The following is a 25,535-nucleotide window of genomic DNA, read 5'->3' as shown; positions in this document are numbered from 1 at the left end:
TCTGCTTCTGCTTCTGCTTCTGCTTCTGCTTCTGCTTCTGCTTCTGCTTCTGCTTCTGCTTCTGCTTCTGCTTCTGCTTGCCGCGTTGCGAAAATGAGTTTACATCAATCTCCTGTTCTATTCTACCCCCACATACTCAAGTACTTACTGTCCGCGCGTGCCGCGCAGAATGGACGCCGGCGCATTCATCATGCACCGCTGCCACGGCATCAGCACGGACATTTCCCCCGACGCGACCCGGGCCGTGACCAAGATGAAAGCCACCATCACGCAGAGGTTCACGATCCAGGGGTGCGAGGTCGACGCCGAGAGTGATTGTCGGTTTTGTTTCTTTTGGATCAGGATGCCCGACGCGAGTGAACGGGAGTGGAGGGCCAGGTATGTGAGGCATTGGTATGAGAAGGTATGTACCTACACAGTATACACACACAGTGCACAGGCTTGTCTCCTCCTCTCTCCCTCCCTCTCTCTCTCTCTCTCTCTACATGTGCTTCAGGGAGACTTACGCTTCTACTTCACTTTACTTTCACTTTACTTACTTCCTTACTTACTTCTTCACTCGGAGCACATGTGTCCACGGCTAACAACGACGGTGTGCTGTGCCTCAGGATAAACTCATCGCCGTGAATCCTGCAAAGGTGCCTGTTCTCGACGAGCGTCGGTTGAGCCAGTATCCCAGTGGGTATCGGTACCTGGCGTATTGTCAGGAAGAAACCATGGGGGTCAAGGTGTTGACGGACATGCCGGGTCACAGGCGGGAGAATGGTGTCGAAGGCGGAAGCAAGGCGTGTGGAGAGAAGCATGATTTGCTTTATTGGCAATGTAAGGCTTGGGTCGAGGGTGGCGAGGTTGAGATATAGGCCCGTAACTATGAGTGAGTGGCACAGAGATGGACGGGTCAGAACGATGGCTCGAAGGCGAGGAAACTGAGAGGCCGTCTTTCGCTTCAATCGCAAACAAACAGGATGGTGGACCTGAAGACACCGGATCATGGGACGGATACAATTCATCTGATGCCATCCGAAAGCGTGGCTGCGACATTGCTCTTCTGCGCTGTGAAGTCTGGCAAGGCGTCGGTCCCATGGGATGAAGGCCAGCCAATAATCCCGATTGCTTGGAGATGGCGATGATCTTCTGATGGGAGGAACGCCTTCAGTTTTCACATCAACGTCAGATGTGGGGGTTAGAGTGAGGTGAAAGCAACCTTAGGAGCCTCAGGGGAAGAACCTCCCATGCGGAGGCGAGTTACCAGACGAAACAGTGCGATTGCACGCTATCCTCTTATATCTTCTGTCTTTCCTAGTGCTGTTCATCCGGCTCGCAGAAATCGAATCCTAGATACCTATTCTGCCATCGAGAGTCCGGCCAGCGCTATCCAAATATGACTCCGGACACCGTGAGGCCTTGCGTTGCACCGCCCATTAGATTAGTTCACCCGTCCAGAGGGGAGTCACACCCGGTACGCCCATTCCTATAGTCCAAATCCTCCTATCAATCTCCCGGCAAGTCGTTGAGCTGCGCGGCATCAATCCTCCACACCGGCACCGTCTCCGATATTGAGACCAGACGTCCCGCCACCAGCTTCAATGACCATCCTGACATCCTCTAGCCGGCGCTGAAACCGCTCGATCATCTCCTCCAGGGTCTCCTTCTCCTTCTCTTTCTCCGCGTCGGCTTCTTTGCCCTTTCCCCTTTCGTTCCCCATAATGTTACCGGGTGTGTTTCCCCTCCCTTCGATTCGAAGCATCAAGCCTTCGTCTTCCGCAGATGGGTTGTCACCAATGGTAGGTGCAGTGGATATGCTCGTACGGAGGACCTGCCATTCCGCACTTAGGGAATGTGCAGATGAAACTTCGTACGTGAATGCGGAGGTAGCTGTGCCGGAACTGTCTTCCTGCTGCGCGCTAGGAGGAGGCTGAGCCTGGGGCTGCACATCGAGCACGATATAGTGTTCCCGCATTCCTGCAACCGGGGGCGGAAGTCGGGATGCATTTAAGCTATCCTCGTGGTCGGCGTCATGTCCTTGCGTCTGTGACTGTCCGTGTGTGCCCGCGGCTCGTTGACTTGGATCCAACACTTCCAGACTCCTCAACGCAGCCTCGGTGATCATGTCCGTGTCATCGTCTGCGAAGATATAATGCACGGTAGGGTGATAGTGCTCATTTGTAACGCTGTCTTCGATCAGGGTGAAGAACGGCTGGAAGGACGGGATCGATTCGGCAGTCTGCGGATGAGCCGAGCCAAGGCCATGGCTGCAGTGTTCGGATTCGGCCACGGCGTGTTCAGAGTATTCGGGATCGTTGAGTGTTAGGTTGGGGCGCTTGCTGTATTGCTGGTGGGACGCAACGATCGGGTCGTCTTCGAAGTGCGGAGAGGGCAGGAGACTGCGCGGAGCTGTAGTGCTTGAGGGTTGTTGCTGCGGAGGCTGAGATATTGGTCGAGTGCTCGTACCGCCGCCGCTTGTCGTTCGCCGGGAGGATGATTTCGACGGCGATGAGGAGTGACTAGGGACTTGACGGGGCTGATGGGACATGTCACACAGAGTTTGTCAATGTCGGTGGTGGGGTACTACATCTTGACAGATGTCGCTGCATGTGAAGCAGAGGTACCGATAACCGCGAAGGCGTCTGGTGATGCAAGGCAGACCATAAAGTTGACCAGTCACTCGATGTGGAGAAGGTGGGGGGAGACGCTGGCAATGCGAGGCTGAGGCTGCAAGGCTGAGGCTGCAAGGCTGAGGCTGCGAGGCTACGAGGCTACGAGGCTGCGCTTGAATGCGGCTCCATCCACATACGTAGTACGTAAACGCTTTCCAGAGGCCCCGAGGCCAGCAACAGCCACCTCGGGCGAAGGCTTCCCCATGTCTCATTCATGCTCTCCTCGTGTCGGAGGCCATCGGGCTGTATGTCTGCCTTCTTGGACTTCCAAGCCTGAGAAGACCCTCGATTGGATCGGGCGTGATTTCGTTCCGACCAGTCCTGCTGGAGACAGGGCTTTGCTTTGGCAGCTTTCTCGGCGCCCACTGAGCCCGGCCATGCTATCCTCTCTATCATGCAGCAGATCATTTTGTCTCGCTATCTGGGTCCCAGTTTTTCTAACACTCTCGGCCCCTGCTCTGCCCACTCCTGCCTGCTAACCCACATATTCTCCTTGTCCGCCATGATATTTGCCAGAACTGCACCTCCCAAGAACACCATGTGCCTCCGTCTAGGCGGGTCTTCGATCCTCACCTTGAACTTACTCAATCGCTCGGGGTTTCCACCGAGGACTCTCGTCAGCCACAGCTGTTTGAGTTCCTTCTCCAGGCGAGAGGGTAGGCCGGGATACATGGAGGAACCACCGGAAAGGACGATGGCTTTGTATAACGACGAGCGGACGTCTACGTCGGCGGATTGAATTGTGTTGAAGAGGAACTCAGCGATGCCGGGTTGTTCGACATCAACGAGGTGAGGCTGGAAGAGACATTCCGGAGCTTCGAATCGTTCGGAGCCGACCCGAATCACCCGTCCGTCTGGTAGCGTGTATGATTCGACCAGCACAGTCGTATCTTCCGACAGCCGCTGGTCTAACGCCAGGTCATACGAAACGTAGCACAGTTTCTCTTTGATTTGACGCACGGTTTCGAAGTCGGCGGTCCGGTTCAGGGCGTAGCCTCTTCGTAACAGAAGGGCGATGAGGTTGCGTGTTACATCTCGGCCGGCGACGTCGAGGCGGCGGGTAAGATGATTCAGGACTGTCGACTCATATACGGGCACGATATGTGTGACACCATCGCCCGAGTCGACGACGACTCCCGAAGACAGCCCTTGAGCGTATAGAGCAAGCACGGCTTGAATCGCCACGTACACGCCGCCAAAGCCGTAGCGCTCGAACATGACCTCGCACATCTGTTCTCGGTTCTTCAGCGGGTTCATGGGCGGTTCGGTCAGCAGGATTTTGCGGCCTGTCGGGTCGATCTTCAGTTTCTCGAAGAAGGTGAAATCCCAGAGATGTTGCATGTCGTCCCACTTCTTGACGATGCCGTTCTCCATCTACCAACAGATGTCCTTGTCAGCGCCGACTGATAGACTGGCTCAGGAGCTGTCCACCGTACAGGATAACTTATCTGCAGCATTGACCTCGCCGCTGCAGCCTCATCTCCGCACATGATATCTTTGACCACGATGTCCCCTGCCTTCTCTTCCGATCGTAGAATGGGCCGCCCGACTATGGAGGGGAATTGGTGTTCTGGGAAGTTCTGGACGGTGATTGCTTAGCTCGATCCGTAGTCGACAGCGGCGTAAGAGGACTTTTCCGGACATACCTGGGCGGCATAGCCGACTTTGAGGAAACCGGTACCTCCATCGAGAACTGCGATCCCTGTGTCAGCAGGAGTTCCATGCGCAAGGACCTGGGGGAGGGGTCGCACCGATGGGAGGTTCGGCCATTGTGCTGATCTGGTGTCTTCTAGTTCAAGTGCTTGAGCAAGAGCAGGAATTGAGGTGCAAGCGAGTTGAGACCGCAGCAACGGTAACTGTCACTCCCGAGAAGCACTCGCTTCATGCGCAACGAAGTCAAAGGTCGGGCAGCCTGCACACATCCAGCCCACCAAGATTGCCAAGAGTGGTTTATGTAATCGCTGTGCGGCAGCCACCACAGCCACCACCCAGCCACAGGGAACTCGGATGCCACATCTTCTGGTTGAAGACAAACATCCTGATACTTGCCAGCCAGCAAAAGCGAGCTGTCACATCTAGATGACGTACACACACCAGCGCTGAGCGCTTTTGCAGTTCGCCTACACTGCCGCACATAGTATTCACGTCGTGGCGTATGAAGCAACACAAATCCTAACTGTGTCATCGTCCACAATCGGAGGCTGTGGAACTCAAGCACGGCAGGCGAAACATGCTGAGGTGTTTGTGGTCTTCCACTCGGACCTGTCGAAGATTCAATTCCCCCACAATCGTATCATTGTGCTGGTGTAGTGTTGGCGAGGCTTCAACTACCACAATTGGTACTGATTCATTTTCGAACCCGCAACAGAGCTCGACAGAAGGCGGAGTACCGACTACAAACCTCGTCTACCGGTTGCAGAATGGGTAAACCAACATTGATGGATCAAGCGATCAAGAAATGCAGGTAATAGATGTGCACATCCCATGCTGCCATCGGCTCATGCTTTTCACTGATTGCTGTGGGTGGAGTCGCTCAGCTCCTTGAAGACTCCGTCGCGGACCAGCTTTCACAATTAGGCGGATCGATCCAGGACAGATGCAATCTTGGGGCTTTTCCAGCGGCCGAGTCTATAATCTTGCTTGTTTGGGGTCAATGAACAACGCTTTCGCGCTCGCGAGCAAATTTCCTTCTCCGTCCTCGATCCTCCCCTTCAGCCACGTCTTTCTTCCCTGCCTTTCCACCGCCCAACAACGACAGAGCACGACACCCGGCGTATTGATCGCCGCCTTATAGTCCACCGTCATGGTCGCCGTCGCCGGCGCCAAAGTACCTGATATCACGGAGGCTGTCATGCCTGTTATCTGGTCCAATGCTAGAGCGTTAAATCCTCCGTGTGCTCGCCCTGACTTGCCGTCGATCCCGGAGCCCAGGGAAAGTAAGTTGCAGATTTCCCAGGGCATAATGGAGTCGGATTCGAGTGCCGGTCGCCTGAAGTTGACCTGGGCACGGATGGCGAATGGAGTGTAGAGGGTTTGCTGGAACATGCTGTTGGAGATTTTCTCATCCGGATCAAGTCGACGTCGGGTGGGAATTTCAATGTCTGTTATGTTCGACTCAAGAAGGGCTTTGCACCATGGTATGTTGAAATCTGGATGGATCTCCATAACAGCAGGAGAGAGGTGGAAAGCCGATCTCGTTCGTCCTGTTCCGTTGCACTTGGCGCAAGCAAAGTTGCTTTAAAGGATTCGATAGTTGATATGAGTACTTTCTATATGCAAATTTGAGATCGCGCAACGCTTTGTTCACTTGAGACTAGGCCTGTACAGAAATGCTGGACTAAAAGAGAGAGTGCCCCCGGGAATCGAGGATCTGGTTGCAGCTCCATTGAGAGATCTCTCATGAGTATGGAGTACTCCGGACGGCGAGATAGTCAAGATCCTGGCCGAAGCCGAAGCCTCGGTAAAAGCACTGATAGGAGGGTGAAGGTCACGTGGCGATAAGCGATGATTACGCCCTCAGCTTGGTGCCAAGACATGCGCCGACATGCTTATGTCACTTGGTCTTCGACTTCTGGTGACTTTGATAACACCCAGAATAGGTGGGTGAGTCCTCCGCACACGCACCACATCATCGTCCGAGAACGGAAACAAGCTGTCGAGTCATAGTCATGGCGACCCAAGTGAGGCCTTGATGGCACCACGAGGAAGCCCTTTCGTTCAAAAAACAGCGTCTTTACTAGAGCCCTATAATGACCCGACGGAGGTCTAAGACCGCGGTTGAGCCCTGCCGGTACTGCGGTCAGCTGTTCAGGCGGCTGGAGCACTTGTACCGCCATGAGCGGACGCGTATAGCCGTTATTGGAGGCAAGTTCGGGTATACTGACGGCTAACAGATACGGGTGAGAGGCCATTCGTCTGCGATTGTGGACGGAGATTCACTCGACGGTGAGCCTGCCAGCTGTATGTCCTCAGCTTGTGCGTAACGATCTGCCAGAGACGTGCTATCGCGGCACAACAAGTTAGCACATTCAACGGCACAAGAAGCTGCAATACCGAATGCGGGAGCGACGACACAACAGACGACCGCTGGCAACGCGACAGCAGACACGGATCTCTGCTGGGATCCAGAGCTTCTCATGCAGGACATCCTTCCAATCGCGCTCTTTGACAGCACTATCATGAATGATGCAGCCCCGAGCACTCAGCCTGTACCTTCCAACACCTTTCCCACCCTCACTTCTCACCTGCCCAGCATGGATGGCATTGAGCATACGCCAGAGGCTAACGACATCCTGGAAGCTTGGGCTATCGAAAGTGCGGTGCCTTGGTCCGTTTCAGGCGCTGCACACGAGAAACTGCAGCTGGAAGTCCAGGCTTATTCAGAAGTTCTTGACGATGGCTATGAAATACCCTCTAGAAAGACTCTTGCTCGAAACATGGAAGCGTATTTCAGGTGTAATCAGGAACTTCTCCCCTTCATTCACCCCGCGACATTCTCAGCCGGACGGAAAGACGTTGAGCTCGTCCGGGCAGTGGCTGCCCTGGGCGCTTTAAACAGGCTTGAATACTCTGAGGCTTCGGAGCTGTACTCCGTTGCTCGAGCAATCCTTTTGGAGAAACTACGACGCGAGAATCCACCCTTTTCGTCGTATCTGTTGACTGCAGAGAGTGATTATGACCTCGATTCTAGAGAGACAACTTAGGAAACCTCCAGACTTTCATTCTGCTCGTCCACTTTGCGTCCTGGGCGAACCAAGACATCCTGCCGGAAGCATTTGCCATGAGCAGTCAGCTGGCAAGTTTGATCAGACAGAACAGCCCAACACAATCGGACCAGGTTCCCCTGGATGCCGAGTGGTCATCATGGGTCGCTCTCGAGGAGAGGCGCAGGACATTGTATGCAGCATACACGCTGTCGAACATTCACAGTATCGCCTTCAATAGACCGCCTTTGATCCGAAGTCACGAAGTCGACCTGTTTCTTCCAAGTGACGCAGAACGGTGGAAATCGACTACCGCAAGCCAATGGTGCCGAAGCCGTCGCTCGGTCGATCAGGGTTTCCAGGAGGTGTTTCGCAATCTGCTAGACGGCAAAGAAACCTCGACGGACGCGCCCCTATCTTCTTTTGCCCTCTACGTGCTCATCCATGGCATTCTCCAGGAGATCCTGCTGATGCGCCAACAATGGCCAGGGCCAATGCTGCCACAAACCATGAAATCATTCGAAAATGCTCTTTGCGCCTGGCAGCGGTTTTGGGAACTGACTCGCGATTTCACCCGGGGTCCATTGTCATCCAATGGACCACTCGGGCTCACCGCCACTGCGTTGCTGCGACTTGCCTATATTCGCCTCAATGCCAACTACAGCCTTGACCAAGGACTTGTCTCACAGGATTTGCGAAACATCATCATCGGTCCTCAACTGTCACTGACACATTCCCTCTCTCTCCACCGAGCTGTTCTCCACGCTACACATGCATTAAGCATGTCCGTAAGGCTCAGCCGGGAATTGACTGCTCGAATCACATCGCCATTTCGCAGCATTGAGCATTCACTGTGCAGTCTTGAGTGTGCACTGCTGCTCAAGGATTGGCTTGAGCTGATTGCAATGGCGGTGGGCTCTTCCAGAGTCGAAGGACTCCGCAGGATTGAGAAGAGTGTCCTGCAAATCATCCGCGGCATCATCCAGGAGACTCCCCTTGCAAAGATGCCAAATATACTTGAAGATAACACGTCTCAAGTCAGAGCCATGGCCAACGATGTAATCAAGCTGTGGGCCAACATCTTCGAGGGTGCTCAGCTTGGCTTCGACAAAGCCATCACCGCCGGTCTACAACTCCTAGCAAGCGATCCCTGATCCAGCCTGATACGGACTTACCTACATGCTCGCAGGGCACTACGCATTCGTAAGTCTTCACGACTTCATGCCGCTCGAGCACGAAAGTGCCGGACACAGGTACCGTCAATTGTTGGCTCGCAATGAACCGATCCTCTTGCAACTGCTGCTTCGATCCACCCAAGATCCCACGAAGAGTAGCACCGTTCTTCAGGGCGTGGAAATATACATCCAGCAACTGACCTTTCGCACCCTCCGTCAGATCTCAGTCCGCAGAAACAATTGCGCCCATGCAAACGGATTCGAGGCTTTGCTGGATCATCCCAATCCCACGAATTTTACGATGTGGTCGACGCCTTCGCCTTCAGTCACGCGCTGCACTTCAGCAGCCTACTTTGGAGTCGTCTTGTACTTGACTGTGTGGTCAGTGCCGCATGTAGCTTTGACGCAGGCGAGTTTCTCGTCGCTGGAGGAGGTTATAGCGGTGGTTGTGTCGGCAGCCTGGGCGAAGATAAGGGCTATGAGAGAAGCTCAGCCCGTGCCTGTGTATCGACGACAACTCAACTCCATCCCTTCTTCCTTTTCGAACTTGCGACTCTAAGGGGCACGGCGTAGCTTGAGAAGCACAACTGTCCGGGCAACGATGGCTTTCCAGCTTAGGACGCATTCTTACACAGTACTTCCCCTGCTCACCGGGCTGCTCCACTGCTCCCAACTCCGCATCGCCTCTTTCGGCACCTTGATGAGCGTGTGTATGGGGACAACAACGTACTCCTTTAAAATATAGTATCCACCAGCCCACCCAGCGTGCTGGTCATAACTTGGACATGTTCATATAATAAGTCCAGACTCAGGCGCAGATACACCTTGTCATTTTCAACCACGCCCTCAACCATCGAACCGTCTTTAGTGGACCACCGAGCCTGCCATTATTCTCTGAGCACGGACCAAGTTGTCAGGCAAGCAAAGGGAACGGATCGGATAGTGTGACGTGGCGATCATGATGTCTCGGTAGTTGGGAATAAACACCACGGATCTAGACTGTTGCACCTGCAACTGCCTTGGTTGGCAGTCACGTGGGAGGGCTGAGCGTTACTTTCTTACTCTAGTTTTACTCTAGTCTCAGCTTCGTGAGGATCATAGAATAGACAGAATTCAAACCACTGCCGCCATAGACAAAGACTTCAAAGCGACCGGGAACGGGGAAGGGCTGAAAGACCATTAAACGATATCCGCGCTGAACGAGGCTGAGGATGAAGACTGCTTCGGTAAGCATATACCTACTTTGGCCCCATATCTAGGAGAGATGGATCGAGGAGAGATGGTGGCGAGTGGAAAGAAGAAGAAAAAGAGAAAACTGCCTGCGTCAATGGAAGGATCGCAAGGATCAGGAAGGACACCCTGCCATCATGGCTTTATACCATTCCCTTCCCCCTACCCACCTCGAGAGGATAATTACTATCTTCTAAAAAGTCCTGCTCGTGCCCGGTCCGTGTCCCTGGCTAAGAAAAAATCCATTTCGTTCTCAACGGCTGTTGTTGGGCAGCGCATCTGCCCTGATACAGGTACAGAGTACACAGTAAGCGAGTTTTCGGGTCGACAGTACTCCGTACAATTGCCAGCATATCCATATCAACCGGGTCTCGCGGGTGCGGGCTTGATACGTCTAGATGTTAGACCGTCAGATATTGTACGTCCTCGGTATGATTCGGATGGTACTGTATGATATGGTATGGCATCGTGGTAGTACTAGTATATAATAGGTAGGCACTCGTACTTGTGGTACTTCTGGTTCTTGTGTATACATATGTGTGTATGCGTATGCGCCACGCTGGTCCCGCATCACGCCGATACCGCATCACGCACATACTGTATATGCGAGTTCAATGCGAGGCAGAGGATCCGGGCGGTGACTACTAGCCCAGCATCTAGCCTCCCCTCCGTATCGCCTTTGCGTCCGAACCTCAAAGCGGCGCCTAACCAGCCCTGCCGAGGATGCAATATCAACAGAAAACGGTACGGCCTCGTTTGACGGACCTCGTCAAATCATCCATGATCCGTCCACATGTCTAAATCAACTGTCTCTCCGCCGTGCGCTCGCACCCAGAACGCCGGCGGCTCCTTCGTCGGGCATCTCGTCTTCATCGTCATCATCAAAGATTTTATCCTCCTCGCCCTCGCGCTTCGCCTCCTCCGTTTTCATTTCCCGGTACGTCGCCCAGCTCAGCATGACAAAGGCGACGATGATGAGGCCGCAGCCGGACAAGGCGGCCGCGCTCAACGGTTTGCCCGTGACGATCCAGTCGGTGATGCCGACGAGGAAAATGGTCAGCAACGCCGCGACCGACGACAGCACGGGCGACGTGAGCGACATCAGGACGAGGAAGCTGCCGGAGAAAACGGCGTTGGAAAGCGTGCTGATGGACAGAAGCCAGGCCGCTTGGCCCGTGGGGAGTTCGAACTTCTCGAGCCCCGTCCAGTGCAGGATGGGCAGCGGGATCCAGAGCACGGTCAGCGTGAACAGGCCGACCATGCTGCCGAAGGAGTTGGCGAAGACCATGCCCCGCCCGGGACTGGTGCCCTCGGGCGGGCATGCGAATCTCTTGTACAGCACCTCGTAGAAGCCGTAGGCCACGGACCCGATCCCGATGACGATGTTTCCTATGAGTTTGGTGCCGAAGCCCTTTTCTGCGCCGGGGTTGGACTTGCCCGGCCCGGGCGTGCTGTCGTCCTTGTCCCCGTATGCGACGACCAGGACGCCGATGATGGCCAAGCCCACCGAGAGGGCCTTGTCGAAGCGGAGTTTGTCGTTGAGAAGCATGATGCTGAACACGTACGCGAAGAAGGCCGAGCAGTTGTAGATGGCCGTCAAGTCGGAGGGCGAGGTCAGGTTGACGGCCACGTACCACGACCCACCGGCCATGGTGAGGAAAGTGGTGATGAAGGCCGTGGTCTTGATCATGTACGGCCACGGCGAGGTCATGGCCTGGGACTTGGACAGGTGCTGGTGCAGTTCCTGGGCGCGCACCATCTGTGCGGTGCTGCGGACCAGGTAGACGTGTCGGCGCCAGAAGGCCGGCCACGAGAGCTTGCGTTTCTGGATGCGCAGGAAGACGAGCTGGATGGGCCACAGGAAGATCCACGACCCGTGCGTCAGGTACATCATGCAGTAGGCCTTGTTCCAGCCCAGCTCGTGTTGGATGTAGACGGCCGTCTCGGTCTGGACGACAAACGACACCAGCGACAGCACGAGGAAGAACGAGGCGTAGATGTATTTCCGCCGCACCATGTCCTCCGAGTGCGTGTACGAGGGCGACCGCGAGCGGAACGTGCTCCTCCGCGAGAGCGGGAGTCGTGCTGAGCCGGCTTCATGGGGACTCGCGGGCCTGCCTCTTAACGATTGTTTGTCTTCTCCCAACAAGGGTTCATGCGACTCGGGGCCCGTGGGCCGGTGCATGCTTGTCCGTCCTGCCATGTGTGGATCGTCTGCTTCGTCGTCGTCGTCGTCTGCACCGTCTTCTTGGGGTTCGGCATCGGATTCGAAGTGCACCCCTTTGCCGTACTGGCGGTCTGCCCGAAACTCTTCCTTGATGGGCTGTGGGAGCGACGTCAGCCGTAAGGGGCTCGCAGGACGCACGGAGGCTCGAGAAAAGGGATGGTGAGGTAAAGGTGACTCGGTCCCGGCAGGCGTGTATATCAGGTCCCCTCCAGACGAGTCGCTGCTACGGTCTGACGGTGACGGTGGCATGCATGCGGTATTTGAAGGAGGCAGCTAGTATCACCAGATGGGGTCACTGGGTGACACTTCGTCGAGGAATACGTGCACCGGTGCGTGCGAGGGCGGTGGGTCAGCTCTCGGGAGGCGGGCGTGATAGGAAGCGCACCAAGGGCTAAGCAGGCTTCGCAACATGTGTCGGTCGGTGTCTGTGTCTGCCTGCAGCGTCAATCGGGGCAAACTAACAAATGGAACGAAGCGAAGAGATATTGCACCATTTTCTCAGCGCCGTCGAGGTCAAACGATTCCATCATCTGCGCGATTGACGGGCCCTGCCTAGCGGGGGGGCGGGGCCTCATGGGGGCTCACAGGGGCTCTAGCGAGCACGCCCAGCCGCCCAACTGGACCCCCTATCCCACCCGTCTTCCCGCCTGGGCTTAGCTGCCCAACAAAGCGTGGGTTGACACTTCACATGCCACTGCCCGACATGTCTCCAGGTTTGCAGCAGGTTCGGTAGGTCGGCAGGCAATATGCACATCATGCGGCAGACAGGGTTGACAGATCACCGCGTGAGGGAGCGGGAGGCGAAACGGTCTCGTGGGATCTCATTCATCTTCTACAAGTACTATGGAAACATGATGCTGACAATGCCTCGTCGACAGTTCACACCACGAACCACTCGGTCTCCTCACCTAGCTCGTTTGCCGTCACACAATCCACATCACTTGGAGGACCGCCGCCGCGTTTCTGCACAGTCGCATGGCAGACATGGCTCAGGCGGAGATACTGCTCTCCGGCGGCAGAAGCGCCCTTGACAACTGAGCCGAGGACAGCAATTGCACGACTGCCAACAAGCGTTTGCTTCAGGGAACATGCCATGATCAGACCGTAGGACTCATGGGGATCAGGGTGCCACTGATTATCGACATGGGAGAGCCTTACCAGAAGGTGCTCGCTGGTGGCCGCTGTCGTCGGGGTTCGGCCAGGAAGATAGGGCAGGACTTTCGACGGCAAGACTCCACCAAACCTCGACGCGGTCTTGCTGGCCGCCTTCTCCAAGAGTTTGGCTGGTGTAGCAGGGAGATAACTGTTCAGGAGGTTGCCGATTGTACCGTCAGTGGCGGAGCCGTGGGAGATGGCGAATGTCCGCACACCAGCTGCGCCGGCAAGTCGAAACATGAATCCAGGATACTTCACCGGCAGACCCCATTTGCCATCAATCTGCTTCAACTGGGCGAACTCCTCTGCGACATCCACCTCTTCGCCTTCGTTGTGCTCACCTCTACGCATGAGCTCCTCGGATCGGTGTCCTATCAACGACGTCGGCGCCCACTTGAAGCCGTCGATATTCAGCCTGGGATACGTGTTGAACACAATCCTCGGATCGAACCGTTGAATATCCTGGTAAAACTGGACCATGCGACGTTCTGCCACATTTTCGCCAACGATATCCAGGTACGTGTTGACATCGAGGCCCAGGGGACTGAGGATGCTGGACAAACAGAGAGTTTCATCCCCTGCACGGGTTGTGCGGCGGAGCTCGAGCGACAAGACCAGGGCTTCAAATGCATCCTCCGGTAACGTCCTGACCCCATCGCCATCATCTTCATATTCGATGGCCATCTTGAGCATGGAATATGGTTCAATGGCCTGGATCTGCGCATCGCTCAGGAATTTTGAGTAGATCCCTTTCGCCTTTAGTTCGTCCTCGTAATGTATCCTCCGCTCCTCAATGTCCTTCATATGCAGGGCTTGATCTTTAAACTGGTAATAGACGTTTTTGGCCAGGAATCCCTCTTGGTGAGTCCACAGTCGACGGAGCCAAGCGGACTGGCAGAGCCGCGCGAGGATCTCGGGCGTCGTCGCTGTAGATGGGATCTGCTGGAGCCACGGGTCCAGAACCAGCACAGCAACGGCATTCCGGTAGATGTGGCGCATATTGGCAATCGACTTCTTGCGGTAGGCTTTCAGCTGGTCTTGGACGGGGACGCACAGGGTGTCCATCCAAAAGCCCACCGTTTTCTCGCCGTTGCGGCCCGGATAGTTGATCTTGTCGACCATGCCCTGAATCCGCTCCAGCTGGCATTCAGGCAGCGAGTTCTCGACTGGGTTTCCAAGACCGTCCGACCAGCTGCGGCGTGACGGAGAGTTTGTCAGACGATTGCAGGAGCAACAAGCGACATTCCCGCCTTGACAGGGCCAGACACTTACATATGTGAGATTGCCACATACGGTGGCTTCCTTTTCCCCGTCGTATGATACTCAACGGACCATGTTTTGCGATATTGCGCCACCCAAAGACTGTACGGAGTGGCATCCCGGTCGATGATCTGGCACACGGCGTCAATCCAGCTGTGCATTGTTCGCTCTGGGCCCAGTTGACCGCCCCATCCAATACGTTCTTCACATCCGGGTTTGTGAAACTCGGGCGCATGTCGGGTGAGGTAACCCTTCTCGTCCATGACGAAGACACACCCGTCCTCTGTGCATCTGCCGTGCGCAGCTAGATATTCATCGGACTGGCCTGGCGCGGCCGCCAGGTAGTAGTGTCCATCCACTTCGAAGTTGTCCATGGTCACGGCCACGTCGTATTTGCACCATTTCTGCTCGAGCCGGCTACGCAGCAGTGACGAGGTGGCTGTGCCTTTATCAACCTCGAGAGTAACCACCATATCCAATATGTCTGCAGCAGCCGCTCGGAGCGTGCTGCAGATGGCCATGATCGACATGGCCACTCTGTCTGACACCGGCCACGACGGCCGAGACGTGTCGATGGCTGTGGATGATTTCGGGACATATGTGCAGAACCGGTCGAGGGTGTCCTGCGCCAGAGTCAACATCTGGCTGACAGTCGTTGCAGTTGGCTGATCCTTCGGTTTTGCCCAAGACTCTTTCAATTTTACGAGCACATCCGGCAGGCTGCTGGTGTCGACTATCCGATTCTGTTCGGTGCCTGTTCTCGGAGCCAAGAATTGCTCAGTAGTAACATTCATTCCGAAAGCGGCAAAGAATTCAATGATGAGCCCGAAAAACAGCCATGTCTGGAAGAATTGTTTGACGTCTTCGGCGTTACGGCCGCCAAATCCATTCTCGCCTGAAAGATCATGCTTACTGTAGCCTTGTCTGGTGGGATACTCTCCGAAGCCTCTGTGGTCGTAGTATCCCTTCTCCCGGGCGTTATAGGTGATCTGAATGTGTTTCTGGTCCGGCGGAAGGATGGTGTGCTCCATGACTGTGTCCCTTGCGTAGCGGTTAGTGGTAAACCGTGGTCATGTCGGTATGGCGAGCTGCGGGATTGATATTCATTCATCGCCGTGCTTCAGCTCTGTGCGTGGCCGACGTGGCATGTGGTGATCACGAAGAGACAAGCAAACCACGACTGGCCATCATTTCCAGACACGCGCCTATTGGGCACACCGTGTATGGCGACTTGCATCTTGCAGTGCGAAGATACCCAATCCCCGCGTCGCAGCGTCGGTGTTTCCGGGTTTCACGTAAAGACGCAGCGAGGGAGCTGAGCTTCATGGCGTTGCGCAACGGCACCACGCCTTACCAGGCACCTACATGGGACGGTGTACAGTACAGTCCAGTACAGTGGGACGTGATGTTCAAGGTCTACTTGTGAGAACGTGTAATTGTCGAGATCGTTATCACCAGAAATGCCTGCCGCTTTAACAGATGCCCCTGCTCTGACCCCCTTCCCCTGTCCCGGATCTTGTCGCTCCCTTACAATGCCTTTTCTCTCTTGCCCCAGCGCTCAATCACAAACGGTTGACCCGAAAGCGCGGACCAGTCCAGAGAGCCATCCTTGACGGGCAGGTCTCTGGGTCGCGGGACCACGATCTTGGCCACGTCGTCGCTGTCAGTCCATCTCACTTCATACGCCTCAGGGCCTCGGACCGCCAGTTTGGGATTGAATCCTTCACACGAGGGGCTCGCCTCGAGTGCCTTGAACAACGAAGTAATGCCCACGCCGTGGGTCGCAATCAGGACCGTCCTGTCCTGCTCGCCGACGTGCCGCGATTCGGTGCCAACGATGACGGCAAAAACCTTCTTTAGCCGTCGGACGAAGTCATCAAAGAGCTCGACCCCGGGCTGACCGTCCGCGCTTCGTGGGTTGCTCATGTCGATAGTATCGTACGAGCCGCCCTCGAGTTGACCGAGCGACTGCCCCGTCAGATCAGCGTCGGCGTGAACGGGGATATCAGATCGATCGGCGAGGATGGGTCGGATTGTCTGGACGATTCGATTCAGAGGTGAGTGGTAGACGGCGTCGATCCGTTGGTTCTGCAGCTTCTTCGCCAGAGCCTCGCCTTCCCTGAGTCCTTTCTCGGTGAGGCTAGTGTCTCGCAGACCTTGAAGAATCTTGTCGATATTGTCCTGTGTCTCTCCATGGCGAACAAAAAGCAGGTGCAATTGGCCGCTGGGCCGGTCTGCAACGGCGCTCATGGTTACCAGCCAGTTGATTTGCCCAGAGTCTTTCAGTGAGTTGATCACGTCAAGGGGATGTCGGCGGCTTCAAGTAGCTTCCGGTCGAGGGAGGAAGGAGATGTCAGATCCCGCCCATTCTCGAAGACAACGACCTCCCATTTCTCGAGATCTCACGTTTCGCCGAGTGGCTGCCAGACGGCGACTGAGATGAGCACGCAAGCTCGGGTATGCGAGGCCCATCAACCCCATGCCCCCCTCCGGTTGCGGGGAAGCTTCAGCCTCGGGCGTTGGTGATCTACTTACTGTATGTACTGGGTACTCCGTAACAACCCCTGAATAGCGTGAACGAGGTCTGAGCAAGACTCTTTCGGTGCCCATATGAAGCTTGGAGAACCGGATGATACTCATCGGCGACCAGGCTGAAGAGACATGAGATGAACACTCTTGGTATGAGTGGGAGTACATCCACAGCTTGACAGTATGATCATGCCTGGGCAGCTTGGCCAGTCGGAGGAGAGCGCATCTCGGTGTACCCAGTACCCAGTATGATCGGAGTATGATACTCCATATACTGGATCTACACAGTAGTGTCTTCTTGTGTCCCACATGCCCCGGTCATAACCAGAATGAAGTACCACAGATACTCCGTACTGGGTCCAGCATTTCGCACAATAATTAGCCCTTGTCGCCGCCTCGAACCGCCGGTGCCAGCACTAAGGCGCCCTGGGTGTCTCAGAAACGACAAGCTGCAGATCAGCCAATGGACAAGAGCCAGGCGTTCCGTTTCGACCCCGTTCGAAGCGCAGCCTGTTCAACAATGGAGGCGAAATTGCCAGAAATCAGGCCTCTCAAGTTGTCTCCGCCAGTGGACTGGAGACTGTTGGAGGCTTCGATTCGCGATGCCGGGCCTCGCAAACGGGGCGACGACAAGGTCAAGCCCAGCCTAGCCTGGCAGGGCGTTTGAGCAACTTGTGCGGCCTCTATGGAGCCCAAGTTCGGCGCAACCTTGGGCCTTGCCATGGAACGTCTAAATACTGGGTACGTTGTAAAAAGCTGTTGCTTGCGTTTCCACTTGCGGCTGTCTCGACGCCCTTGGTACCCGGTCGTGTGCTCTGTACGACGTGGCCCTACAGTACTAGGAACGTACACTTCTCTCCTCCGTCCGTCGCCCTTTCTCTCACCAGAGCTCGTATCCCCGGCTTTACCCAGCTGACTGTCCGTCCGTCCTTACTGTCGGTCAACGGCTCATTGCGCCTCTTGCGCGTTCATTGTGAACAATGGCCAACGAATTCAACATCGATCCCAATGTCTGGTATCAGATCTCCAACGACCTGTTCGACCCGAAGGTCAACTCGCTGCGAGTCGGCGACAGTCACACGGCGATCTACATGTTCGCGACGAACCTCACGTCGCCGCAGCAGCGATGGCAGATCTTCCCCGTCTCCGGTGGTGGTGGAGGGTGGAACTTCCGCGCCCAGATCACAGGCTCGGGCGCGTACATGTCGCAGTGTGTGCATTTGACGTCGAGTATGTTATTGTTATAGTTGCTGTCACGAATCCCCCCCTCCTGAAGATGGTGCTTTCCTGTGTGTATAGAAAGAGAGAGGCACAGCCAGCTGATCAGAACCACTCTGCATAGCAACGGCACCCACCGACGCCAATCCCGACGACACGGACGTATGCATGGCCCTCGGGGCGGCGGCGGACATCCAACGACAATGGATCCTCTCCTCCAACGGAGACGGCACCTTCGACATCAAGCTCAGCAACTCCAACCCGCTGTACTCGGACTATCACCTGTTCGTGAACGAGTCCAACACCGTGGCCTTCACCGACGACACGACCGAGGAAGGGGTGAAATGGGGATTCCAATCCATCATGCCGATCGACGATCCTGCCTTTTCCACGGGCATCGTCCCCGTGGCCAGCACGTCGACGACGAGAAGCGCGACATCCACATCCACAAACACCTCCGTCCCCACGTCACCGGGCTCGCAAACGCCGACGCAAACGCAAACGCAGATATCTTCCCCCACGACAAGTTCGGCGCCCACACAGCAGTCTCGCGGTCTCTCGAGCGGTGCAGCCGCCGGCGTGGGTGTTGCGGTCGCGATCGCGGTCCTCGCCCTCGCGGCCATCCTGTTCTGGTTCTTCCGCAGGAGAAGAAAACACACCCGAGAACAGAGACAGAGGCAGGTCCAGGAACTTGCAACCCCCTACAGCGGGCAAGATGGGGCCTCTTTTCCGCACGAGACCAAGAACAGAAGGATTTACCCTGCCGAGCCGGCCGAGTTGCATCACCAGTCTCTCGCGGAACTAGATCACACGCCGGAGCGCAAACCTCCTGTTGCTGAACTAGGTGCCGATCCGAGGGCGAGTCGGGGGTAATAACGAGCCAACTGGGACGCGTCAATAAATCCAGTATGGTGACATTCAAGGCTAAGGTCTACCCAATCACTGGCAAGGTTGCATCGCATTCACATAACTTTATGCCGACAAAAAAGATATCGGGAATGGCTGCCAGGATCGATCCGCATGGGCGACTTGTTTGACCTGACCGGACGAACGAGGCTATCCTTACAGAGCGACCCGGCGTTGGTACCTTTGGGGTAATCGAAACGACCGGACGACCAGTCGACCCAGCAGCCCAGTACTGAGCGAATGGCTTCATGTCCACTAAGCAGTGCTGTCCACCGATATCTCCAGCTAGGGCTTTCAACCTGAGGTATCTATTCATTTCTACCAGAGTTATAGTTGTACGCGCACGAACCCATCGGAAACGTCCTCAAGAGAAAGGCTGTCACCATACCTGGCATGAGACCCCTCCACAGCGCGAATACCGCGATGAGAACCCATCGTCCAAGGCCCGACCTACAACGTCGGCCAGTCTCGCAGTGTTCCAGGCAGAGGCAGACACGGCACGGGCCTCAAGCTTCAAGCTTCAGAGGGCGGTCAGGGATGGGGTGGAACGGACGAGCTTGGGAACCAGTGTAGTCACACACTCACTCACTCACTTACATGCTACTCCGTACTCTGTGGGAGTATGGATTGAGCTTCACTGCCACTGCCACTGCCACTGCCACTGCCACTGCCACTGCCGACTTCTCCGTATTCATATCCTGTAGGATTACCTTCTTTCAGGCGGGCGGAGGAAAATGACGAGGAGGAGGAGGAGGAGGAGGAGGAGGAGGAGGAGGAGGAGGAGGAGGAGGAGGAGGAGGAGTACATATCGTTACCTAGGTACACTACCTACATCAGACTGCACTCAGTGCTGCGTTTAAGCGAGGCATCTCATCTACCTTTACGACGAAAGGACCCTCGAAGCAGATTCCTATGCGTTGACTGGGCAGTTCTTTTGGCAGTTGACTGATCGCGATGTGCCACGCTCGTCAATTCTACACAATACTTGAATGCAGTCTCATTTCTCGTGTCTCATGAACAGCTGGCTACTGTATGTGCTGGGTATCTCGACGTGCATCTTACGTGAAAAACAACTTCTTCTGTTTCCTCCCTGGAGCAACCTCGCCGGGTACAGATATGCTGCCGGCAGCCTTCCTCTTCGCCTTGCCGTTGGTTGTATTCGTCAAGCGGGACCTCCCTGGCACCACGACCTCGGGCGATGAGCGGGAAGAGGTGCCGCGAGAAGGTCCGTCAGTTTCGGCGACAGCCTCCTTGATTGTCTGCCTTGAAAGACACAGGTCTATGTGATGGTTGAAATCCCGGTCATTGGCTGGTTGCGGAAGTTGGCAGATCGGACACTCCCATAACTGGGTGGCGTTCTGCTTGCGTGCGGACGGTGCTGCACCTTGATTCCTCAAATGCCCGGCTTTGGCGACTGAAGCAGGGGAATTGGGCTCACTGCCGTATTTGTATCGCCCGAAAGGTTCGTGCCAATCCGCCGTGGAAGTATATCCCTCTCCCAAGTCGGCTTCGAAGCCTGGCTCATCGGCGTGTTGCTGCCGATGTTCTTGTTCCTGGCTCAATCGCTCGAGCTCCTCCATCTCCTCTTGTCGCTCCTGTCGTGCTGCGTCCTCAAACTCAGCGTCTGGCCAGACTTCCCATTCGCCGCCATCGTTCGGTTTCTCGTTAGCTTGCGTAGTGTTGACCTTCCGACGGAAGAAGTCACCCGTGTTTTTCTTCGTGCTGACGAGGTGCGTACAGCGTAGCCCCATCAGACGGAGCCTGAAGTCCGGGATCTCCCTCTCGAGCTTAGCTAACATTGGAACGCTGTAATTATACAGATCTTCTGCGAGATGGACCGCTTTGGGTGGAGCGAACTGTCTCGTGAAGACTTCGTACGTGTGAAGCTTGACCTTGAGCACAAGCGTTCGCCCTTTGACTTCGACGCGAGCCATGTCCTTTTCTAGCTCTTCCGCGGTATGCCGTAACTTTTCACGGAGCTCTTCTTTACTGCTGATATCTCGGAATGTGCTTTCTGTACCAACACTCTTCCGTTCATATTCGTCTGCAGGTTGTACCACCGTCCGACCCAAACCGAGATAAGTCTGTATCAGGAATTGAAATGCTTTTTCTCCAAATAGTCTGGCCAAGTAGGATCGCTGGGCATAAATTTCGCCGCATGTTTTAATGCCGATGGCTTCAAGTTCGCGCTCAAACACTCGGCCGACTCCATTGACCTTGCGGACGGGAAGAGTCGACATGAATGACATGACGGCAGCTCGATCATTGGGAATCCGAAATTGGCCGTTAGGTTTGTTCTTGTTGGAACAGATTTTGGCCATTTTCGCGTTTGGTGCGATGCCAGCAGAGATGGTGATCTTGCATTTCTCGCGGACCTCGTTCCGGAGTTGCTCGATTGCAGCTTCTGGGTCAATGTGATGGGCATTGCAATAGTCTGTGATGTTCAAATACGCCTCGTCAATGCTGGCACTTTCGAAACGCGGGTCATATTCGCCTAATATGGCCCTGACTTCATTTGCCTTCGCGGTGTACTTGTCAAAATTTAACGGAAGACATATCAGCTGGGGACAGAGCTTCTTGGCAACAAAGCCAGCCATGGCGCTGCGGCATCCATACTTGCGAGCCTCGTAGTTGCACGTCGTCAGTACACCCTGGCCAACAGCCATGGGCACAGTCTTCAGCTCGGGGCGGTCGATTTCCTCGACAGCTGCGTAGAATGCGTCACAATCAATGTGCACAACATACTGTGACAAGTCTCTTGATAGCTCGAGAGAGGCAATATAGTCATCTGCTCGACGCTGGTCTGACCTCAGGTCCAGCTTCTCCAATTGAGCCTTCTGTTTGAGAATGCGGTCGATCTTCAGCGTCAGGGTTTTGTCTTTGACCTCCTCGTTATTGAAATATTTCGAGCCCTTCGAGGCTTCGTAGATAATCTCAGAGACTTTTTTCTGATCGACGCCGTCTTGACCAGCCTTTGTCAAGGACGGACCAAGGAGATGGTGCCTTAAGGAATGGTGCTGGGATGCTTGTGGCACGGCTGCCTGCGCAGGCTCGGTCTGGTTCGCATCGTCGTGGCCATTGTCGCCGGCTCGATTTACGTCTGGAGAAGAGGCATTCTGTGTCTCAGTTGAGGTCATGGCAATACATCAGCGACGGCGGAGGTGGACATGGCGTGTTCCTCGAAAAAGTCCGGGTTGCTCGTAGTGTTCAGCACAAAGTCAGATGACGCGACACTGCAGGAGGCGCGTTGAGGGGCGTGTTGAGCGTGGGCGGAGCGTGTCTGGGGAAGTCACGGGATTTAAGGGTGTTTAGACTCGCCGTTAACGATGAACCTTGACGCTAAACTACTAATTAAGTAACTAAACCATTCGGAGCGTGCATCTCGCATGTCTTGTTGACATTCATTCGACACCCGCTTCCTGCCATGACCACGCTGAGAGAGACCGTGTGCACTTGCATTCGTCGACCATGTTCTTCCAGCCACGCATGAACTGCTCACATCGCTGCCATGCGAGAACGAGACCGCAATCAGCCCCTTCAAGTCTCTCGCTCTCGCCGATCGCCCCTCCCGACCACGATGCCCGCCGACAAACCGACTAAGTCGAACACCTCGAAACCGCTCACACCAGCCCTCAGCTCCAACTTCCGCAATGTGAAGAGCCCGTTGACTCCAAGGGTTGCCGGCTCGCCAACTCCCTCGCCGAGTCAACCCTTCGTCAGAGCCAAGTCACCTGCGAAACCCGATCAGACGACGACGCCCTTGGGTGGGAATATGACGCCCCGATCTGCTGCGAGAAAGTCACGGGCTGACACAGAGTCACCGCTGGCTCCAGCTCAACCACGGGTGCCTCCAAACGGCCGGAGATCAAGAGCATCGTCAGGGAATGAGGCGCAGAAATCACCTGCACAAGGACTCGGGATCACCAGTCCACGCCTTGTTGCAAGCACGCCTACACTAGCAAAGGTTGGGCTTCCTTCTTCAACACCAGTAGTGACGGTTCATCGGAGAGTATCCGCAGCAAAGAGTGCGGTCGAGGGGAACAAGGACGTATCATCAAAGTTCTTCCATGCCAGCGATGTCAAATCCACAATCGGATCGCCAGGACTAGAAGAAAGCCATCGGTTCACGCCAAAACCAGGTCATTTCTTCGTCGGCTCTCCTCCTCTGCCCGCCACGAGCGACAATGTCAAAGGAAGGTCAGAGCCAGATGAGAAGTTTTTCAGGGCCAATGATATACCTCAAAACACTCAATCAAAACGTACAGTTCTTCCTCACATTGCTACAGACAGACTGAACAGTCCAGCGGGTAGAGGTACTCCGCCTCAATCGCCTAAGAAAAGCCACGGAATGATACTGGCGGAGCCCTCTTCACCTCGGAAGTTCCACCCAGGGCCGACACCGTCTCCAGCAGCACCGAGGACAACAGCTGATCGTCCCAAGAGCACCTCCAGTGGTGGCAGCCCCTTCGAAGCCGGCACCCAAGGCCATCGAAAATCCCTGAGCGCGGACTCGAAGACGTCTCAGCCGACTCGAAAACTGAGCGGCCCTCGAGCACAGGTGCCTCAGCCGCTAGATCTGCGACTCACTCCTACATTGTCCCCACGCACTGCAGCGAGCCATCTCTTATCGCCAACTACATTAAGTCCGAGGTCAATCAGTCTCGCCTCCACTAACACCATCCCCACCTCCGTCACAAGCGACACGGATTTATCAGAGATCGCCATACAAGCCACGCTCCCTTTGGCAACGCCTTCCGACCAGAAAACAGAGCCACCGGCGACCCCCGTTCAGCCGAATGTGGATCTAGCTTCCAACGCACGACGAGAGCGAAAAGTGCTCGACCTCGAAATATCCAATTCGTCCCTATTAGCAATCAACAAGACTCTCGAGCGGGAACTCCGCAAACAGTCTACCGAGCTACGGCGCTACCGCCGCTTATCGCGATCCGGGCGACTTTCCATCGCCCCAAGCGCACGAACCGTTTCCGAACAAACCAACCTCAGCCTCGACACAGTCACAGAAATCGATGGGGAGGGCCAGCATTTGTCTGACTTCGAGGAAGAAAGTGACCTCTCCGACCACGACGACGAAGACTCCTCCCTCCTCTCCAACGACTCCGGCTCCGTCACCAGCCCCTCCGCACGCTCCCGGCAACGCGCACGAGATGAGAAACGCTTGATGCAAGACCTCTCCCGCCACCAACAACTCCTTATCGACTCCCAGAAACTCAGCCAGAGCATAAAACGGTGTCTTACGTGCACCGATGATTTAATCCGAGAAGGGAATAAGGCTCTAGAATATAGAGTTGGGATCGGCGACGTCAAGCTCGGAGGAAGAGTTCTCAACGACGACGAACTCGACGAGCGGGGTTTGGCCACCGGAGTCGACGAGGTGGAGGCGAGGCAGGGGCTGTTGAGTCCTAGTGTCGCCAAGGCAAATCTGGATCACGCGCAGCTCTGGGCTGTCGAGCAACTGCCGCCGCCGTCGCCAGGAGCGCTAGAGCCTACAAAAGACGCAATGGCCATCGCCTCGCTGGACGAGCTCACTGATCTGCTCGAGTCCGTGAACGCGGTATTGCAGGTCCCTTGATCTTGCGAACCACATACCTATCTCCTTTGTTACGACGCACGATATATTGTTACGGCCTTGCATTGTGGGCACGAAGAAACTAGCTGGGCTAGCTTTCGTTGCAGAATCTAGAAAGTTCTTGGTTGGACGGAGAGTCGGCTTGGCCAAATGGAGTGGGACTAAGTGAAAGGAAGGGAAGCAGAATCAAGTTAAGTCAAGTCAGAAAGCAAGAGATTGAGAGAAAGAGATTGAGAGCCTGAGCGGTTTTTGCAAGATTGTAAATGATACCCCATCCGTCAAGGAGTCCTGGATTAGGAGTTCAAGTCCATTGGAAATTGAGGAGGAGCAGAAGAAGGAGCAGGTAGAAAGGAAACACTACAGCTAATATGAATGTGTGTCTGGAGGTGTGTCCAGTGTCCAGTGGTCCAGTGGTCCGGTGCTTAGATTCACCTCATCTACAATTGCTATGACAGTACCCTAAACCCCAACATTGGCAAGAACGGTGCTCCCTCTGCACTGCTACGTCTCCGGGGACCGTGAACATGGGACCAGGGCGTCCCAAGTACAGTGGCTAACTGCGTAACTGGTTTATGTGACACTGAAGTCAAGTGCAGCAGCCGAAGGAAGTATTGTCGTGCAGAGTCGAGACAGGGCATAACAGCGAGTACATTTGCAATGGTGGAATGATAGTCTATAATAGCCTCGCCCGGCATTAGGGTATTTAGTTCGGGGTGAAACAACACAGACAGAGACACAGACCGTCGAGCTCTATCCTTCCTACGCTCGCATCCAGAGAGGCGCGACAAATGGGAGTTTGGGAAGTGAGAAACGCCAGGAAAATCTGCCCTGCCCTGTCCTGCCCTGCTGCATGTCTTGCCTGTGCTTTGTCTTCGCTGCTCGACGACG

At 55.3% G+C, this 25,535-nt stretch overlaps 12 protein-coding genes across 12 annotated transcripts in view; 4 read left to right on the top strand and 8 right to left on the bottom strand.

Annotated features, from left to right (window-relative positions):
- Window positions 1-860, top strand: part of G647_01382 (uncharacterized protein) — a gene marked incomplete at both ends in the record, with an annotated part of 1,576 nt that extends 716 nt beyond the window's left edge. Inside the window, 2 exons of the mRNA XM_008724782.1 lie at window positions 169-403; window positions 609-860. Coding sequence (XP_008723004.1) covers window positions 169-403; window positions 609-860 — 487 coding nt within the window. The remainder of the gene's footprint in view (window positions 1-168; window positions 404-608) is intronic.
- Window positions 861-1,525: 665 nt separating this feature from the next.
- Window positions 1,526-2,533, bottom strand: G647_01381 (uncharacterized protein; the record flags this gene model as incomplete). Its single annotated transcript, XM_008724781.1, has 1 exon — window positions 1,526-2,533. The coding sequence occupies one exon, from the start codon at window positions 2,531-2,533 to the stop codon at window positions 1,526-1,528; it is 1,008 nt and encodes a 335-aa protein (XP_008723003.1).
- Window positions 2,534-3,074: 541 nt separating this feature from the next.
- Window positions 3,075-4,427, bottom strand: G647_01380 (uncharacterized protein; the record flags this gene model as incomplete). Its single annotated transcript, XM_008724780.1, has 4 exons — window positions 3,075-4,031; window positions 4,094-4,237; window positions 4,304-4,359; window positions 4,409-4,427. The coding sequence occupies 4 exons, from the start codon at window positions 4,425-4,427 to the stop codon at window positions 3,075-3,077; spliced, it is 1,176 nt and encodes a 391-aa protein (XP_008723002.1).
- Window positions 4,428-5,285: 858 nt separating this feature from the next.
- On the bottom strand, window positions 5,286-5,822 carry G647_01379 (uncharacterized protein; the record flags this gene model as incomplete). Its single annotated transcript, XM_008724779.1, has 1 exon — window positions 5,286-5,822. One exon carries the CDS (start codon window positions 5,820-5,822, stop codon window positions 5,286-5,288), a length of 537 nt encoding a protein of 178 aa, XP_008723001.1.
- A 1,088-nt stretch (window positions 5,823-6,910) lies between these two features.
- Window positions 6,911-8,514, top strand: G647_01378 (uncharacterized protein; the record flags this gene model as incomplete). The annotated part of the gene is made up of 2 exons (XM_008724778.1): window positions 6,911-7,325; window positions 7,361-8,514. 2 exons carry the CDS (start codon window positions 6,911-6,913, stop codon window positions 8,512-8,514), a joined length of 1,569 nt encoding a protein of 522 aa, XP_008723000.1.
- Window positions 8,515-8,889: 375 nt separating this feature from the next.
- On the bottom strand, window positions 8,890-9,021 carry G647_01377 (uncharacterized protein; the record flags this gene model as incomplete). The annotated part of the gene is made up of 1 exon (XM_008724777.1): window positions 8,890-9,021. A coding segment is annotated over one exon (132 nt), but the record flags the coding sequence as incomplete, so codon positions are not given.
- Window positions 9,022-10,567: 1,546 nt separating this feature from the next.
- Window positions 10,568-12,241, bottom strand: G647_01376 (uncharacterized protein; the record flags this gene model as incomplete). Its single annotated transcript, XM_008724776.1, has 1 exon — window positions 10,568-12,241. The coding sequence occupies one exon, from the start codon at window positions 12,239-12,241 to the stop codon at window positions 10,568-10,570; it is 1,674 nt and encodes a 557-aa protein (XP_008722998.1).
- Window positions 12,242-12,871: 630 nt separating this feature from the next.
- Window positions 12,872-15,438, bottom strand: G647_01375 (uncharacterized protein; the record flags this gene model as incomplete). Its single annotated transcript, XM_008724775.1, has 2 exons — window positions 12,872-14,339; window positions 14,420-15,438. The coding sequence occupies 2 exons, from the start codon at window positions 15,436-15,438 to the stop codon at window positions 12,872-12,874; spliced, it is 2,487 nt and encodes an 828-aa protein (XP_008722997.1).
- Window positions 15,439-15,934: 496 nt separating this feature from the next.
- Window positions 15,935-16,657, bottom strand: G647_01374 (uncharacterized protein; the record flags this gene model as incomplete). Its single annotated transcript, XM_008724774.1, has 1 exon — window positions 15,935-16,657. The coding sequence occupies one exon, from the start codon at window positions 16,655-16,657 to the stop codon at window positions 15,935-15,937; it is 723 nt and encodes a 240-aa protein (XP_008722996.1).
- Window positions 16,658-17,916: 1,259 nt separating this feature from the next.
- G647_01373 (uncharacterized protein) lies at window positions 17,917-19,027 on the top strand (the record flags this gene model as incomplete). Its single annotated transcript, XM_008724773.1, has 2 exons — window positions 17,917-18,166; window positions 18,279-19,027. The coding sequence occupies 2 exons, from the start codon at window positions 17,917-17,919 to the stop codon at window positions 19,025-19,027; spliced, it is 999 nt and encodes a 332-aa protein (XP_008722995.1).
- A 1,091-nt stretch (window positions 19,028-20,118) lies between these two features.
- On the bottom strand, window positions 20,119-22,197 carry G647_01372 (uncharacterized protein; the record flags this gene model as incomplete). Its single annotated transcript, XM_008724772.1, has 1 exon — window positions 20,119-22,197. One exon carries the CDS (start codon window positions 22,195-22,197, stop codon window positions 20,119-20,121), a length of 2,079 nt encoding a protein of 692 aa, XP_008722994.1.
- A 440-nt stretch (window positions 22,198-22,637) lies between these two features.
- G647_01371 (uncharacterized protein) lies at window positions 22,638-24,650 on the top strand (the record flags this gene model as incomplete). The annotated part of the gene is made up of 1 exon (XM_008724771.1): window positions 22,638-24,650. The coding sequence occupies one exon, from the start codon at window positions 22,638-22,640 to the stop codon at window positions 24,648-24,650; it is 2,013 nt and encodes a 670-aa protein (XP_008722993.1).
- Between the last annotated feature and the right edge of the window lie 885 nt (window positions 24,651-25,535).

This window comes from Cladophialophora carrionii, assembly GCF_000365165.1.
Source record: "Cladophialophora carrionii CBS 160.54 unplaced genomic scaffold supercont1.1, whole genome shotgun sequence".
Taxonomy (NCBI): domain Eukaryota; kingdom Fungi; phylum Ascomycota; class Eurotiomycetes; order Chaetothyriales; family Herpotrichiellaceae; genus Cladophialophora; species Cladophialophora carrionii.
The sequence above is the reverse complement of the archived record's forward strand: the minus strand, read 5'-3'. Positions and strand labels throughout refer to the sequence as shown.